At 45.7% G+C, this 18,682-nt stretch overlaps 1 protein-coding gene across 3 annotated transcripts; it reads left to right on the top strand.

Moving 5' to 3' along the window:
* The first annotated feature begins 3,033 nt into the window (after positions 1-3,033).
* Positions 3,034-17,364, top strand: LOC309364509 (uncharacterized protein). 3 transcript variants are annotated; one of them, XM_081901966.1, is made up of 6 exons: positions 3,034-3,241; positions 4,728-5,238; positions 5,390-5,489; positions 7,650-7,732; positions 11,296-11,425; positions 14,301-17,364. In XM_081901966.1, exons 2-6 carry the CDS (start codon positions 4,822-4,824, stop codon positions 15,650-15,652), a joined length of 2,082 nt encoding a protein of 693 aa, XP_081758092.1. In that variant the 5' UTR covers positions 3,034-3,241; positions 4,728-4,821; the 3' UTR covers positions 15,653-17,364. The 3 variants fall into 3 exon arrangements, with proteins under 3 accessions (XP_081758092.1, XP_081758090.1, XP_081758091.1); XM_081901964.1 differs by having other exon boundaries at positions 14,298-17,362; XM_081901965.1 differs by lacking the exon at positions 3,034-3,241 and adding an exon at positions 3,619-3,744 and having other exon boundaries at positions 14,298-17,362.
* The last annotated feature ends 1,318 nt before the right edge of the window (positions 17,365-18,682 follow it).

The following is an 18,682-nucleotide window of genomic DNA, read 5'->3' as shown; positions in this document are numbered from 1 at the left end:
TAATCTTTGGGCAGGTCCACCAAAGGTGGTAAAAGGTACCTTCAGTCTCATTACATTTCCAGCATTTATTATTGGGCAAATGGTAAATTTTTGCAAGCTTGACTGGGGTCATGTACCACCTGTAAATCATTTTCATTATGTTCGTTTCGCAGAATCTGTTAATGTTTCCCAGTTCCCTGAGTGCCTAAGCTTTCTTTCCTGCACCTTCTGCTCTCATTTCACAATCCACCCGCTTCCAAGTGTTTGATCCTTCTTAGGGGCTGGTAACTTGATGCTTTTTTAAAAAGGGGAAAGCTGAGAGTCCTAGGAAGTCCTGTTTCTCTCCTGGTCAAAACCAGCCCCTTTCCATTTTGCCAAGAGGTAGCTGGGTGTGCTCTTGTTGGAGCTAAAGTGTCCTCTGCTGCTGGGGTCCCTTTGACCCCAGGACTCAGAGAGGAGACGGGTGGGTGCAAAAGTGCTGCACAGCCCAATACCTTCAGGGTTTGAGTTTCAAGCTCCAGGTGTTGCCACAGGAGAACAGTAGGGATTCCTCACCAGTCAAGTTTGCACCCTTTATAATACAGTGTTTGGCTTATTTTCTCCCTTCACTTCCTCCCACTTGGTTGTTCTGGACGCCCACTTGGTTGTTCTGGAAAAACTGGTTTCACTCCACCATTCTGGATCTTTCACCCTGTTCTTACCCAGTACGTTTCCGAGCACAACTCAAAGTGTTGGTGCTGACCTTTAAAGCCCTAAACGGCCTCGGCCCAGTACATCTGAAGGAGCATCTCTACTCCCATTGTTCAGCTAAGGTCCAGCGCCGAAGGCCTTCTGGCGGTTCTCTCCCTAAGAGAAGTGACGTTACAGGGAACCAGGCTTCTCGATGTTGGTGCCTGCCCTGTGGAACTCCCATACGGGACCGCCTCTCCAGGTCTGCCCCGTGGAGGACCTTAATAAAGGTCCACAAATGACAACATTTTGCAGGTCCCAAGTCGCAAGGTGGTAAGATTGGTCTCAACTAGGGCCAGGGCCTTTTCAGCACTGGCCCCGACGTGGTGGAACGCTCTGTCACAAGAGACCAGGGCCCTGTGGGACTTGATGTCTTTCCGCAGGGCCTGCAAGACAGAGCAGGGTTCAAATCTTCCCTCAGCCATTCATCTCCCTGCTTGGGCCAGTCACCGTCTCTTAGCCTAACCTACCTCCCAGGGTTGTCGTGAGGATACAATGGGGAGGGAGAGAACCACGCACAGCATCTTGAGATTCTTGGAAGATAAAAGGAGTATAAATGCAATAAATAAATGAATTCAATTAAATCAGACTGCTGCCTTTTGGATCCTATTCAACTCAGTACATAACAGTTGGTTTTGAAATACAGTTAATTCACCATCTGCTCTGGCTTCACCAGGGCCTTAAATTCCAGAGTCTTTGTGAATTAGGAGCACCCTGCACTCGGCTCTGACCTGTGGCTCCTACAAGGTGGCAGCATGTGACAGCAGCCACAATCCTGGGAATGGCTTCATTGCTGGAGCACGAAGCTCTACCACTGCTTCGACTGGCTGTCTATTGGTCAGTCAGTTTACAGCTATGGGAAGCCAGGGACTGTGTGCAAATTCAGGCTCCAGCGAACTGAGACCCAGAGTGGGTTTAACAACCACGAAGGTGGTTTCTGCGTGTGCTGTAGAGGGAAGTGAGTGGCAGATGGGGCTCGTCCACCAGGGAAGGTGAAGGAAAACACTGATTCGGATCCACTGCCTCGCCAGATATTTTTGGGAGAAGAAAAGCCTAAGGAATACACCCGACACAAATCTAGTAAGAGCTGTTCCATGGTTCTTCCTTGGAGGTTTTTAAGCAGAGCTTCATAGAATCATAGAATGGTGGAATTAGAAGGGACCCCGAGGGTCATCTAGTCCAACCCCCTGCAATGAAGGAATATTTCACCCAGGGTGGGACTCGAACCCGCAACCCTGAGATTAAGAGTCCCATGCACTACCGACTGAGCTATCCCAGCTCATTTCTCCCGGATGCTTCAGCTGAGATTCTTCCATGGCAGGGGGTTGGACTAAATGACTCTTGAGGTCCCATCCAAGTCTATAATTATAATTATTAATTTATTGAATATATGTACTGGAGGTCTCGGGGCAGTTCACAGAACAGATCACAATATATAAAATCAAGATAAAAACAATAACCCAAGAACACGCCCCCCCTTCCCAAAAGAGCCACATTTTAAAAGGATATACTGTATTTTCGTCCCATAGGACGCTCCGCCCCATAGGACGCACCTAGTTTTTTGGGGGGGAAATAAAGGGAATTCCCCCCCCCTTTATTTCCCCCCCAAAACCAGGTCAGGGAAACCGAACCAGGTCGAGGAACAGTGGGATGGCGGCGCTGCGCCTCCCTACTGTCCCCTGAGCTTGTGGGGCTGGCCGATGTATGTCCGGCAGGCGGGGCGCTCTGCTTCAGGGCGCTCCTCGCGCCGGGCGGTAGGCTGCTATCCGCAGCGTAGGGCTGCCTAGGCTGTGGATGTGTTCCTGAAGCGTGGAGAGCGAGAGGGGTTGGTGCGCACTGACCCCTCTCGCTCTCCAAGCTTCAGCGAAAGCCTGCATTCGCCCCATAGGACGCACCCAGATTTCCCCTTCATTTTTGGAGGGGAAAAAGTGCGTCCTATAGGGCGAAAAATACGGTAAATCAGATCAAAGGCCTGGTTAAAAAGGAACGTTTTGCCTGGCGCCTAAAGGTGTGTAATGAAGGCCCCAAGCGAACTTCCCTGGGGAGAGCATTCACAGACGGAGAGCCACTGCAGAGAAGGCCCCGTTCTTGCGTTGCCCCCCTCCGTACCTCTCGAGGAGGAGGCACACGAAGGAGGCCCTCGGAAGATGCTCTCAGGGTCCGGGTAGGTTTATATGGAAAGAGGCGGTCCTCTTTAGGATTCTGTCCTTCCTTCTTCCCCAAACTGGTTTCACTCTTTCCACCCACCATCAGGAAAGAAAAGGGGTGTGGGATCTGCACTCACAGTGCTCTGTTTCTTCCTTCGCTCCTGTTTTAAGAAAGAGAGAGAGAAATCATCTTACAGCTTGAGCTGCCAAGGGTTAAAATTATCTGTGCTGGATTCCTAGAGAGGATGGGGATTTGGGGAGGGGGAGGAAGACCTACAAAGCAAATGGGTATTTCTGCCCAAAGCCCCTCCTGCCTGGTTCTTGCTTTGGAGGAATGCAGCCTCGGGGTCTCCCCAGCTCGGCATCGGAGACCCTTCTATGATCTGGTGAGCCCCCCTACCTATTAATTTGACTTAAGTGGAGAGGAGTTGGGAAGATGCAACTGCAATGCAGAAAAAGGGGGGTGGGTGGAGTCCCCTGCGAGGGGGAGAGAGAGGCCCGGATTTGTGGCTGAATAGAAAAGAGGAGAAGAGCCCGAGAAGAGCAAGCGAGATCCTCCTCTCCCCATTTTCACCCCGCTTGTGCACCCGACCATCCTTTCACACGAACAGAACACCCGCATCACGATGCGGGGAAGCGCAGGGCGTGTCGGTCTGCAGCGCCGCGCTGATTGGCGGAAGCGCGGCGTAGTTTGTGCCAAGATTCGAATGGGTGCTCCTACCCACCGAATCGCGCATTCACTGGAGTAGCGCGCGCGCGCGCCGTTTCAGACGTGCAAGCCCTGACACGCGGTGGGGAGGCCGGAATGCAAAACTGGGGGAAGCTGTCGATCAAAGGCGGGAGACGCTGATGGGAAGCAAAAGTCCCTGTGCGAATCTGGGCTTTAAAGGTTACAGGGCACGGATTGGGAGAGGAGGTCTCTGTCTGGGGAAGTTTTGGGGTGAAGGGAGGGTGGAAGCAGGAAAAGAGGAGGGTGCCTAAAGGAGGAAGAGTTGTAAGTGGGAGATCAGAGGGGTGGGATCCTGCATCTTTTGACTCCCAGCCAGATTGAAGGCTTCAGTCCACTAGTCCTCAAGGAAAGGAACTCCACCCACAAATCTCTAGTTTCTGTATAAATTCAAATTTGTCATTCCCATTTCTTCAGGGTGCTAGGGAACTAGTTGCTAACCCAGATTTATCCACATTTCTTCAAGGAAAAACTTCCAGCCCTGAGACGTCATAATTTTCTAACAAGACAACGTCTTGGCGCAAAATAAGAATGGATAAATATGAAGAAATCTGGAACAAATATTTAAGCGATAAGGCGGATAGTGGTGGGAAGTCAGAGGAGGAGAAAGAGAGGTGGGAAAATATTGTTTAAAAGGTGTAAAGGTAAAGGTCCATCAGGTCCAGTTGTGGCCAACTCTGGGGCTGCGGCGCTCATCTCGCTTTACTGGCCGAGGGAGCCGGCATACAGCTTCCGGGTCATGTGGCCAGCATGACTAAGCCGCTTCTGGCGAACCAGAGCAGCGCACAGAAACGCCATTTACCTTCCCACCAGAGTGGTACCTATTTATCTACTTGCACTTTGACGTGCTTTCGAACTGCTAGGTGGGCAGGAGCAGGGACCGAGCAATGGGAGCTCACCCCGTCGCGGGGATTCGAACCACCAACCTTCTGATTGGCAAGTCCTAGGCTCTTTGGTTTAACCCACAGCGCCACCCACGTCCCTCAAAAAAGGTGTAGTCGGAGGTATATCAGTGTATTCAAATCTGAATTGTCAAATTGTGTTATTATTGTTATTATGATATGTGTCTTTTGCGGTTGATGTTTGTGTTGAAAAAATGGTTAAACATTTTTTTTTTTTAAAAAGACAATCTCTTGGCTTTGCAGGTCTTGGTAGCGGTGACTTCAGCCGGCCCCTTGGCTTTGCCTTGAGAGATTGGCAGGAGAGGAGAGAGTGGTTTACCTGGAAAACAGATTGAAGATGGAGAATCCAGAAACAGCTGGCCGTGAAGCAGGAAGAGGCCCTGGGGCCATCCAGACTGGGCCCAGCGAGGGATTCTGGGAAAGAACCATGCAGGAGATCCCGGGCGAGGAGGTTGTCCTCAGCTCAGACGCTCAGCGCCAGTGTTTCAGGCGTTTCTGCTACCAGGAGGCCGAGGGACCCCGAGAGGTTTGCAGCCGACTCCACCGCCTTTGCCGTCTGTGGCTGGAGCCAGAGAGACACACCAAGGCTCAGATCCTGGATTTAGTGATCTTGGAGCAGTTCCTGGCTGTCCTCCCCCCGGAGATGGAGAACTGGGTGAGGGAATGTGGAGCAGAGACCAGTTCCCAGGCGGTGGCCCTGGCCGAAGGTTTCCTCCTGAGTCAGGCAGAGGACAAGAAGCAGACAGAGCAGCAGGTGAGAGAGACGGTTTCATCCTGGTTCTTCCAACGTGCAGGAGGCTATCCTGGCACTCTCTGCAATTGTCCATTCTGCACTGAAAATGTCCCAAAGCCTCTTGACTCTCCCTTTTTGTCACCCTTCCCCACATCCCCTGTTTCTGGTAAAGGGTCTGTTTTCAGAAATGGCTCCTGATTTCCCTGACGCAGAGAAGGCTCCGGTGGGTCCCAGAGAAAGAGAGACTGTTCTTGGAGGTGCCACCTCACTGGGTAAGGCTGAACGGGGCATCATCTTGGGCTCCCTGCACTTATTTAAGAAATCCAAGGGGTGCCTTTTATTATATTTATATTTATATTTACAGTGGTGCCCCGCAAGATGAACGCCTCACAAGACGGAAAACCCGCTAGACGAAAGGGTTTTCCGTTTTGGAGGCTCTTCGCAAAACGAATTTCCCTATGGGCTTGCTTCGCAAGACGAAAATGTCTTGCGAGTTCCTGCGGGTTTCCCCCCCCTTTTCCTTAGCTGCTAAGCTGCTTATCAGCTGATCCGCTAAAAGCCGCTAAACCGCTAATAGCGCTAATCCACTAAGCTGTCAATGGGCTTGCTTCGCAAGACGAAAAAACCGCTATATGAAGAGCCTCACGGAACAGATTAATCTTGTCTTGCGAGGCACCACTGTATATTTATATTTGTGTTCTTTGGCGATCATTCGTAGCCGAATAAGATTGTCTTCCATAAACACAGTGTGATGTAGAGGTTAAGAGCGGTGGAATAGTAATCTGGTGAACCGGGTTCGCGTCCCCGCTCTTCCACATGCAGCTGCTGGGTGACCTTGGGCCAGTCACACTTCTCTGAAGTCTCTCAGCCCCACTCACCCCACAGAGTGTTTCTTGTGGGGGAGGAAGGGAAAGGAGAATGTTAGCCGCTTTGAGACTCCTTCGGGTAGTGATAAAGCGGGATATCAAATCCAAACTCTTCTTCTTAACAGTGAGTCCGTAAGTGACTCTGGAGGCCAATTCTGGATCCACACATCCTTCCACAGTGGGGACATAGGTTTCCAGAGTTGATCATGGTGAGGGTTTGCCAAGCGTGCCTTCCTCTTAGCACATTTCTCCCTTGCGTCCTGAGTTCGAGTCTCTTCAAAGCCCACAACACCTTTGGTAAAGGCTGTTCTCCAACTGGAGCACTTGCAGGCCAGTGTTTCCCAGTTGCGGTGTTTATACTACATTTTAAAAGATTTTCCTAGAGAGAGTCTTTGAACCTCTTTCGTTGACCACCGGCATTACGCTTTCCATTTTAAAGTTCGGAATAGAGTAGTTGCTTTGGAAGACGACCATCAGGCATCTGCACAACATGACCGGTCCAGCGAAGTTGATGTTGAAGAACCATTTCTTCCACACAGGTGATCTTTGCTTCTTCCAGTACACTGGCATTAGTTTGCCTGTCTTCCCAAGTGATGTGTAAAATTTTTCGGAGGCACCGTTGATGGAATCTCTCAAGGAGTTGGAGATGGCGTTTATAAGCGGTCCATGTTTCAAAAGCATTATTGATACTTGTATACTGCCGTTCACAGCAAAAAAATAAATGCAAAATAAGAATACAAAATGCCTCACTAACTAAAACAAACCAATAACCCCCTTCCCACTATAATGTGCTTATTCCAATAATGTGTCCATATATGGAACATTTCCGCTAAACTCAGGAACTGCACGTATTAGTTTGAAAAAAGAAAACAACCTACGCATGGCGGCAGCGGCTGATAAATTGCTGCAATGAGATTTGTTCCAACAAAATGTTACCTTGTTATTTTAAAAGGAGATTCTTATAATGCGAAAGAGATAAAATGCCGCATTATTTATCAGAGAAGCTAGTATTGAGTAATAGTAAGCTCCCGTGAAAATATTTTATTAATGGAGAAGCAACACAAAAAATATCCGGTAAAAATTACAAGAGAAAACAAATCTCCTTGCAGCAATTTTTAAGCCATTGCTTGCAAGGGTTGTCTTCTTTTATATATGTAAATCCCAACGCAATTATTTGTTTGTTTACTGCGTTACAGCTCAAAGTGTAAAAGGGGTCTGACCATTTTAGGAAGCTAAAAAAACGGGTGAGACGTTTCGTAATCCCAGGGCCAGATTCGACTAAATAGTTGCGTTGGCAGGAGCCATCGCAATGGATCCTGCCAGCACAATGGGCTTTCTTCTCTCCTTCCCCACATGCCTGCCCCAAATTAGCTTAGAGTGTGGGGTTCAGGAGAACCCACAGCGCAGGGTCAGGAGGAGAGAGGAGTCTGTTCCATCTGGCTAGCAGAAATGCTTTTGCTGGTGGAACAATTCCAACTGTGTAACCTTGATCTCCACCCTCGGCGGCCACTTAGAGATGTGTCACTTGAACTCTGGGACGAGCGAGATCACCTTTGCCTCTCACAGGTGAAGGAACGATCCTGACAAGGCCTGCTCAGCCGTCTCTCCTTTATTCCAGAGGGGAAGCAGTCGCTGCGACAACAAACCAGGTAGGAGGACAGATCATTTCATTCATTCATTCGTTTCTTTGTTTGTTAAATTCATCAGGGCGGTTCACAACGTAAACTAAAAAATAATAATATATAATATAAATATAAATAGAATGAATATTATTCATATTTATATTTTATATTTATTTTATATATATGTATGTATATATATATGTATATATATGTGTGTGTGTATATATATATATATATATATATATATATATATATATATGCGTGTGTGTTTGTGTGTGTGTGTGTATATATATATATATATATATATATATATATATACGCAGGTTTTGGTGTCCTCGGGTGTCTTCCCGTGTAAAAGTTGGGGTGTCTAGGCGACGTTTCGACGAGGTCTCACTCGTCATCTTCAGGCTGGTGCTTTCGGCTTCTTGTTACTGGAACAGAGCAGGATCTCAGTGTTTGAGTTCCTATAAATACTGTTGAGGGGGTGTGGTGTATAGCCTCCAATGTTCTGGGCAGAGAGGAAGTTCCCAGGCTAGTGTGCCTTTTCTTCTTTTGTTCCTTAATTACTTGAGGGATATCTTGAGTGATTTCTTGAGTGATATCCTGAGTACCACTTAGGTGGGTCATTAGGTGTGGATTAGTTGCTAAAGTCTTTGTGTCTTGACCTCTTGAACTTTGTGAAGAGTTTTTCTGAGAAGATGGCTGTACTGCACTTAGTTGTGCTCTGGCTTGGCTTCGTGTATAGGGGCGAGCTGTGGTTTTGTGGCCTGTGTCAGCCAGATCTGTGTAGGGATTGCAGGGGGGTGCAGCATCCGGAGGTGCCACCATGGTTTGGCTACTGGATGGTGTCTGTAATTTATCTGTGGAGAGGGTCTGGGTTTGGGTCTGGTGTGGTTGATTGGTGATAGCGTTCTGTGTGCCTCTGGATCTGGTGTCAGTTTTTGTGGGGAGGGCTAATTTCCAGATGTCTGGCAAGCGGGATGTGTCGTCACGCTTGTTCATGTTGTGAGGGTGTTTCTCTATCTCGATGGCTTCCATGATTATTCTCTTGTGGTGATGTTCCATGTTAAAGAGCAATTTGGAATCTGCAAAATTGAAAGAAACATGAAAGAAACAGGACACGAAATTAATTTTGCAGATTCCAAATTGCTCTTTAACATGGAACATCACCACAAGAGAATAATCATGGAAGCCATCGAGATAGAGAAACACCCTCACAACATGAACAAGCGTGACGACACATCCCGCTTGCCAGACATCTGGAAATTAGCCCTCCCCACAAAAACTGACACCAGATCCAGAGGCACACAGAACGCTATCACCAATCAACCACACCAGACCCAAACCCAGACCCTCTCCACAGATAAATTACAGACACCATCCAGTAGCCAAACCATGGTGGCACCTCCGGATGCTGCACCCCCCTGCAATCCCTACACAGATCTGGCTGACACAGGCCACAAAACCACAGCTCGCCCCTATACACGAAGCCAAGCCAGAGCACAACTAAGTGCAGTACAGCCATCTTCTCAGAAAAACTCTTCACAAAGTTCAAGAGGTCAAGACACAAAGACTTTAGCAACTAATCCACACCTAATGACCCACCTAAGTGGTACTCAGGATATCACTCAAGAAATCACTCAAGATATCCCTCAAGTAATTAAGGAACAAAAGAAGAAAAGGCACACTAGCCTGGGAACTTCCTCTCTGCCCAGAACATTGGAGGCTATACACCACACCCCCTCAACAGTATTTATAGGAACTCAAACACTGAGATCCTGCTCTGTTCCAGTAACAAGAAGCCGAAAGCACCAGCCTGAAGATGACGAGTGAGACCTCGTCGAAACGTCGCCTAGACACCCCAACTTTTACACGGGAAGACACCCGAGGACACCAAAACCTGCATTCCTGTACCCGTGAAAATCTACGAAAGCAAATATATATATATATATATATATATAAAACCCACAAATGCACAATAAAAGTAAGAACGAAACCAAACCAATCATCCCCTCCTTTAAAAGGGCATCGGATTGCTTTCAATCAGCCAAAGGCCTGGTTGAAGAGGAACATTTTTGCCCGGTGTCTAAAGGTGTGTCATGAAGGCGCCTGGGGAGCCTCCCTGGGGAGAGCATTCCACAAACTGGGAGCCACTGCAGAAAAGGCCCCGTTTTTGTGTTGCCACCCTCCAGACCTCTCATAGAGGAAGCACACAAAGAAGTGACTTAGAGGACGATATTGGGGTCTGGATTAGTTCATATGAGAAGAGGCGGTCCTTGAGGTATTGTAGGGAGATAGGCTGGGGTCCGCCTAGGTGCCTCTGTTCCCTCCACAACGCCCTGGGCTTGACGAAGAAAAAGAAGAAGAAGAAGAAGAAGAAGAAGAAGAAGAAGAAGAAGAAGAAGAAGAAGACGACAGTGGTACCTTGGGTTACAGACGCTTCAGGTTACATGCGCTTCAGGTTACAGACTCCACTAACTCAGAAGTAATACCTCGGGTTAAGAACTTTACCTCAGGATGAGAACAGAAATAGCGTGGCAGCAGCAGGAGGCCCCATTAGCTAAAGTGGTACCTCAGGTTAAGAATTGTTTCAGGTTAAGAACGGACCTCCGGAACGAATTAAGTTCTTAACCCGAGGTACCACTGTACAGTACTGCCTTATACCGGCAGGTCTCAGGGCGGTTCACCAGATAAAATCATAATATAAAAACACAAAATGCATAATAAAAATAAAAGAGAGAGCAACCAAATAATCCCACCTCACCAACACATTTTAAAATGGCACAAGATGTCAATCAGCCAAAGCCCTGGTTAAAGTGGAATTATTATTACAGTGGTACCTCGGGTTAAGAACTTAATTCGTTCCGGAGGTCCTTACTTAACCTGAAACTGTTCTTAACTGAAGCACCACTTTAGCTAATGGGGCCTCCCGCTCCTGCCGCGCGATTTCTGTTCTCATCCTGAAGCAAAGTTCTCAACCCAAGGTACTATTTCTGGGTTAGTGGAGTCTGTAACCTGAAGCATCTGTAACTCGAGGTACCAAAATTTATTTATTTATTTATTTATTTATTTATTTATTTATTTCTACATTACCCATCTGCCTGGGTTTCCCCAGCCACTCTGAGAGGCTTCCAACAAAAGATTAAAAATACATTAAAACATCAGCCATTAAAAACTTCCCTAAACAGGGAATGCTTTAAAATCTCCCCCCTTCTCTTTTCTTATGTCAAAGCCACCTAGAAGGTAGACTGAGAATGTTACCAACATTAGAATTTTCAACTTGGGAGGAATCTCCCTCCAAGGATCATCTTAGCCCAACCCCCTGCAATGCAGATCTCCCAACTAAAGCATCCATCACATATGGCCACCCAACCTCTGCTTATAAACCTCCAAGGAGGGAGAGGCCACAGCCTTCCCAGACATGCAGGTTTTTCCTAAGGTTTAGCTGGAATTCTTGCAATTTGAATCTTTCAGTTCGGGTCCAGTAGATGGCATGCTTGCTACCTACAAAGAGGCAAATATTTGATTTTCTCCTGCTTTTTTTATTCATTTACACCCCACAACTACAGACACCTCTCGTTGTCTCCTAGGGTGCAGGATCGTCCTTTGAGGAGGTTGCTGTGTACTTCACGGGGGAGGAATGGGCTGGGCTGGCTCCTCACCAGAAAGCGCTGCATACAGAAGTCATGCAGGAGAACGGCCATCTTGTCGCCTCTCTGGGTAAGACCCTCAAGCAGACAATCACATTTATTTAGAAATGGTAGGCACATTATAGGGGGTTGGTTTTTTTTTGGCAGAATCTCAATATCTTGGTACCTCAAATCCGCCTTCCCCCTTTTCTAGCAGGGTTGATCTATATTTACCGATTCAAAGCAATTAACCTCATTAGCAGGGTTATTTGAAGATTTGTAAGCTGAAACTGCGTTTCAGAAGTCGAACGGACTTCTGGAATGGATTCCGTTCGACTTCCAAGGTACAACTGTACTTTGCAAGGTTGTTATTGTGCTTCACCAGATCTTAACCTATTACAGTATTTGTAAGAATGGATTCCAAATACCATTGAATTTGTCCATGGCAAGTCTACGTTTATATGCAAGTTGTTCATACCTTAATAAGTACAAATACAAAAATAGATTTATTTTTTCGGGTTAAGAACCATTTTATTCAAGTTCGGGATTTTTACATACATTATATTATCTCCTTCCAATTTTTAAATTTCCCGTAGAATTTTTTCCTTTCCCTCCCTTCCCACCCCCACCCCTCATATCCATTGGAAGGGTTCAATTATCCTCAGCCATGGGCATAGCGTTTTTGGTTTCCACTGAATGTCTTTTGTTCCAGTAGTTTTTATCCAATCAAGATAGGGGTTCCATCTGTTCCTTATCGTGGTGGACTTGACGTTCCACGTTGTTTCCTGTGACATGACTGCGACAACGTCCGACTGAATCAGTTCAAACAAATAACTATTCCATGCCTCTACTGTCCATTTTTCTCTATCTTTTCCAACCTAAAGCTATCGTTGCCTTTCCCGCTAATATCATAGCTTTGAAGCTAAACTTATCTCTTTAGCTGTGTTTCCAAGTATACGCATTGTCATGAAATCAAAGTCTATTGAAAGCTTCACTTAAAAAATTCATTAATAACCTTTCGGATACAAAAGTAGATTTAAATACAAAAAAAAAAAAAATAGAGTTATTAGAGAATATAAGAAGTTATTGGGTGAAACCATTGGTCCATCTAGTCCAGTATTGTCTACGCTTGGCAGGGGGTTGGACTCGATGGCCCTTGTGGTCTCTTCCAACTCTATGATTCTATGACTGGCAGAAGCTGTCCAGGGTTCCAGGCAGGAAGGCTTTTCCAGCCATACCTGAAGATTCCAGGGATTGGCAAGGCAGAAGCTCTACTGCTGAGCCATGGTCCTTCCTCAGAAGCCTGACAGAACAGCTTTGCTGTAGCAATTGGCCCACTGCCTGCTCTGGCTGGTATCACCTCTCCAAACTCATTTCCCAGGATGCATCAGGGCTCCTTCCATCATCCTTCAGTTAGCAGTTGGGGGAATCTCTTTGGACCAGTGAGTCAGGTTGTTATCCGGCCACACACAATGATGTTGATATGGCTCAGTCAGGAAAGAATGCATCTTCTGCCTTCTGGAAGAAGGTACAGGGTTATAAAGACTAGGACTAGCCGCCTGAGAAACAGTTTCTATCCAAATGTGATTTTGTTTTTTGTGTTTTTTAAATTTTTAAAATAAATTGTATTTAACATAATTATTACAAAATACAAGCAAAATACATACAAATACATACATACATACATTTTTCAGATAAGCATACATATATATAAAAAGAACAAAAAAGAAAAAAGGAAGAAAATAAAAAATAAGAAGAAAAAATGGAAGAAGAAGAAGAAAAATTGGAAGAATTTCTTCCAAATTTATTCTACAAATATCTCAATAATAAAACTTCATTGATTGACTTCCGTCACTTACACTGCACTTCCTATATACATTTTAAGCAAGCGGTAGAATTCTCGCCTGCCAAATGCGATTTTGGTTTTCAACGCAGTGTAAGGAGTCTCTATGGGAGTATATTGTATTTAAAAATGGGGTGTCAGAGTTTTTAGGGGGGCTAACCAGGTTGGGATAGCTGGGACAGCAGGCTTGTTGGTTTTTGAATGCCTGGTGTAGATTTTTCAATTTCGTTGTTCTGTATGGGACAATGACAGTAAAGATGATCGTATCTGATTGTTGCATTTGCTTACACAACAACCTTGTGAGGTAGGCTAGCCTGAAAGAGAGTGACCGGCCCAGGATAAACCAGTGAACTTCAGGTCTGAGCTGGGAGCTGAAACAGTGGTTGTTAGATGTATGATAGGATTTCCCTCCCATCTAAGCCTTAGCAGTTTTTTTCCTTTATCACAAGTGGTGGTTCAAGCTGTCCAGTGATTCAAGACTCTCAAGATGTGGGGCTGCCCTTGAGACTGACCCAGAAACTCCAGCGGGTACAGAATGCTGCGGCGAGACTCCTTACGGGATCCTCGCTGCGAGATCACATTCATCCGGTGCTATACCAGCTGCACTGGCTCCCGATGGAGTACAGCATCAGGTTTAAGGTGCTGGTTTTAACCTTCAAAGTCCTATACGGCCTAGGACCCTCGTACCTACGGAACCGCCTCTCCTGGTATGTCCCACAGAGGAACTTACGGTCTTCCAATAAAAACATCTTGGAGGTCCCAGGCCACAGGGAGGTTAGGCTGGCCTCAACCAGAGCCAGGGCTTTTTCGGCTGTGGCTCCAATCTGGTGGAACGCTCTGCCACAAGAGACTAGGGCCCTGCAGGACTTGACATCTTTCCGTAGGGCCTGCAAGACAGAGCTGTTCCACCAGGCCTTTGGTCAGGGCACAGCCTGACTCCCTCCTTTGGCAATCTTTACAGAACTTTAGTTTATGGTTGCCATCAATTTTGATTAATTTTTAGAATGTTTTTAGAATGTTGCACTATTTTAGTGTTGTTAGCCACCCTGAGCCCGGCTTCAGCTGGGGAGATGATGATGATGATGATGATTTCTTCCTCTCTTTTCTCTCTTTTTTGCAGCAGAAGACATACGTGAAACCATGGCGAAAACAGAACTACCCGGGTTGCCACCGGAACGAGGTACATGTGAAGACTTGGAACAGCAGAGAAGAAAAACAGAAATAAATCCGAATGGCTGGAGTAAATCCTCTGCTTCTGAAGGCCGCAACTACCACGAGATTGCAACAGATGAAACAACAGATGAAATAAGAGAAACAAGCAAATGTTGTGTGTATTGGGAATGTTTCAGTTCAGCTCCTCGTGTAGGTCAAAAAACAAACCTGTGCTTAGAAGGCAGAAAGTGTGTCAGTGAGACGATAACTGCAATTAATCCGATGATTCACAAAGAGGCCAAACGATTCCGGTGCATGGAATGTGGAAAGCGCTTCAGTCTGAGTTCCACCCTTGCTTCTCATCAGATAATCCACAGAGCGGAGAAGCCGTACAGGTGCTTGCAGTGCGGAAAGGGCTTCAGCCAGAAGATTCATCTCACTTCACATCAAAGAACTCATACAGGGGAGAAACCGTATCAGTGCCCGGAATGCGGGAAGAGCTTCAGTGAGAAGGCGAACCTCGCTTCCCATCACCGGACGCACACAGGGGAGAAACCGTATCAGTGCCCTGAATGTGGGAAGTGCTTCAGGCTGAGCTCTACCTTGAGTTCCCATCAAAGAATTCACAGGGTGGAGAAGCCCCATAAGTGTTTGGAATGCGGGAAGGGTTTCAGCCAGAAGATTCACCTCACATCCCACCAGAGAATTCACACAGGGGAGAAGCCCTACCAGTGCGTGGAGTGTGGGAAAAGCTTCATTAGATACTCCAGCCTGACTTCACACCAAAACATCCACAAAGGGGAGAAGCCATTTCGGTGCCCCGAATGCGGGAAGAGCTTCAGTCAGAGTTCCACCCTTAGTTCTCATCAGAGAATCCACAGAGTGGATAAGCCGTACAAATGCTTGGAATGTGGGAAGGGCTTCACTCAGATGATACACCTCACTTCCCACCAGAGGATTCACACCGGGGAGAAGCCGTACCAATGTTCAGAGTGCGGGAAGAGCTTCATTCGAGGTTCGAACCTTATTTCGCATCAGAAAATCCACACAGGGGAGAAACCCTATCATTGTTTGGAATGTGGGAAGAGCTTCAGTCACAAGATCAACCTCACTTCCCATCAAAGGATTCATACGGGGGAAAGGCCCTATCAGTGCTCAGAATGTGGGAAGAGCTTCAGTCAGAAGAGCAACCTTACCTCTCATCTGAGAATTCACACACAGGAGAAACCGTACCAATGCATGGAATGTGGAAAAAGCTTCAGCAGTAAGATCAATCTCGCCTATCATCAAAGAATTCACAGCAGTGCTTGGAATATGCAGTAACTCTGGATCATACCGGCGAGCCCACATATAAGTTTTTTCTCCACCGGAAATGTTGATGAGTAATATTTATTTTTGTGAAAGGATAAGAAAATAGACATAGATGCACAAAGCACATATAGTGGTACCTCAGGTTACATACGCTTCAGGTTACATACGCTTCAGGTTACAGACTCCGCTAACCCAGAAATACTGCTTCAGGTAAAGAACTTTGCTTCAGGATGAGAACAGAAATCGTGCTCCGGCGGCGCAGCGGCAGCTGGAGGCCCCATTAGCTAAAGTGGTGCTTCAGGTTAAGAACAGATTCAGATTAAGAATGGCCCTCCGGAACAAATTAAGTATTTAACCCGAGGTACCACTGTATTGCTGTCAAATATAATGTTGCAGATAACTCCATGTCCTATGCAATCTAATAACAGAGAAAAATTAATCAGGCCCATTTCTGTGGCAACCCAACTTTCTGCAGCTGAATTTGATTCAGCGTTCTCTGTTAAGCAATCCAAACCCTTGACAGGAGATACTGAACTGCCTTATCTTGATTCAGCTAAGCTTCAAAGCTTATCTCTGTTGTAAGCAATGAATCCTTATAATGCGTTATGTTATGTTCAGGGCCCAATTCAAAGAAATAATTGTCTAGTCAAAAAGGAACAGCATGACCTAGCCGATAGCTGTATGTTTAGAAATGCCATGACCTAGTGAAATTAACATCTTTGAGTGCCTTCTCTGAGTGGCATGGCCAGAGGCACTTTGAACAACTGCATTTATATAACAATAATCTAAAAGTGACCGGAACAAAAACACCTGCATGTTTCGAATAAAACACCTGCATGCTTAGATTGAAACCTGCCTGTATATAACCTTGTTATTAGAATTATTGCTTTCTTTTCATCCATTTAGGTATCCTATAAAATTGGCAGTTTGATCTGAAATATTTTAATTAGCTATTTGATTTCTTACTTGCCTTTCACATAAGGTGGATTAAAGTAATTAAAATACTATATTAAAAACAGTTTAAAACCAAGTTAAATTCACAGGAATCGGGGCGACGGTTTCCTGAAAAACTGTATCTCAAGTGTAAAAAGCAAAGAGGTGTGTTTTCAGCATATGACATAAACTATACAAGGAATGTGTCCGACGCAGCTCTGTGGGGAGGGATTTCTACAACCTAGGGGCTGCCATAGAGAATGGCCTCTAGCAGGTCAACCCCTCATCTTCAAAAGATGGTGGAACAGCCAAGAGAGGCCATTCTGCTGATCTTAACCCAAGAAGGTCTGTGGAGAAGGAGGCAATTTCTCAGATATTTGGGGCCTAAGTCAATTAGGGCTTTCAGTGCTGTTAGAAGTGGGTCTGAGACCCTCAAAATAAAATCTGAACAAAATTGGTGAAGCAGCAAAGAGTTTATTGAATATAAAAACGTTCTTGCAAGAGCAAGTGTCCAAAGCGGGCACACCCAAAATTAGCAAAACATGAGCTTATATCCCCTATAGCCAAGTGCAGGTTCCTTTCCTTGTTTCCTCATTGGCTGGGCACGTGCAAAGTTTACAGCCTGTCACATGGATAAGTGAACTAAGGCCCAGGGGCCGGATCAGGCCCAATCGCCTTCTAAATCTAGTCCGGGAACCAGTGTGTTTTTACATGCGGAGAATGTGTTATTTTATTTAAAGTGCATCTCTGGGTTATTTGTGGGGCCTGCCTGGTGTTTTCACATGAGTAGAATGTGCCCTTTTATTTCAAATGCATCTCTAGGTTATTTCTCCCCCCAAAATATAGTCCAGCCCCCACAAGTTTGCTGACCCCTGGCCTATCACGACCGCCTAATTAAAATACTAACATCCCCATCTTTGTTGACATCTCCCTGTTACAGTGGTACCTTGGTTCCCAAACAGCTTAGTTGTTGAACAAATTGGCTCCCGAATGTCGCAAACCCAGAAGTAAGTGTCCCGGTTTGCAAACGTTTTTTGGAAGCTGAACGACCGACATGGCTTCCGATTGAGTGCAGGAAGCTCCTACAGCCAATCAGAAGCCGTGCCTTGGTTTCTGAAGCGAGATAACCTGGGGAACTTCTGTGGCAGCCAGCAGTAGAGTCCAAGTGATGCAGGAAGCAGACAGGACGAACAGGAAGGTCAACAAGAAGAAGGTAGTTTATTGGTTAATTTTTCTACCTTGTCGGTTAAAGCCCATAAAGGTTTTAAAAATCATATTGTCAGGAAAGCACTATATAATGTCTGGATTAGATATAAAGACTTGCTGGAAAGTAAAACTCCAAGGTGGTTGTCGCCAATGGAGGCAAAGGCTCCTAAAAAACTTAATATGGAGGCCAACTGGCCGAGATATGGAGAAATTTTGGAACAAGAGGGGGACAAATAAATTGAAACTGCAAAGTTTTGAGAAATTACAGGGGAAAGTGAGAGATTGGCTTCATTACTATCAAATAATGGAAGTTTCTAAAATGGATAGAAAAATTGGCTTCCAGGTGGAAAAATCAAAATTAAGAGACTGAACTGTTAGAACCCAGTACTAAGAATTTAGCAAGAATGTATAATTTGCTGTTGGAATGGAATACACAAGATGAATTGGTTAAATCGGCAATGATTAAGTGGGCACAGGACATTGGTCATGACATTTTGTTTGCTAACTGGGAAAGGTTGTGGACCACCGGTATGAAATTTACGGCATGTAATGCCTTAAGAGAAAATATTATGAAAATGATCTATAGGTGGTACATGACCCCAGTCAAGCTTGCAAAAATTTACCACTTGCCCGATAATAAATGTTGGAAATGTAAAGAAGTTGAAGGAACATTCTTTCACCTTTGGTGGACGTGCCCAAGGATTAAGGCTTTCTGGGAAATGATCTATAATGAATTGAAAAAGGTACTTAAGTACACCTTCCCTAAGAAACCAGAGGCCTTTCTTCTGGGCATAGTTGGCCAATTGGTGTCAAAGAAGGATAGAACTTTCTTTATGTATGCTACAACAGCAGCAAGGATACTCATTGCAAAGTACTGGAAGATGCAAGATCTACCCACCGTGG

Source organism: Podarcis melisellensis, assembly GCF_964234715.1.
Source record: "Podarcis melisellensis genome assembly, chromosome: 2".
NCBI lineage: Eukaryota > Metazoa > Chordata > Lepidosauria > Squamata > Lacertidae > Podarcis > Podarcis melisellensis.
Note: the sequence above shows the minus strand (reverse complement) of the source record. Positions and strands in the feature narration are given on the sequence as shown.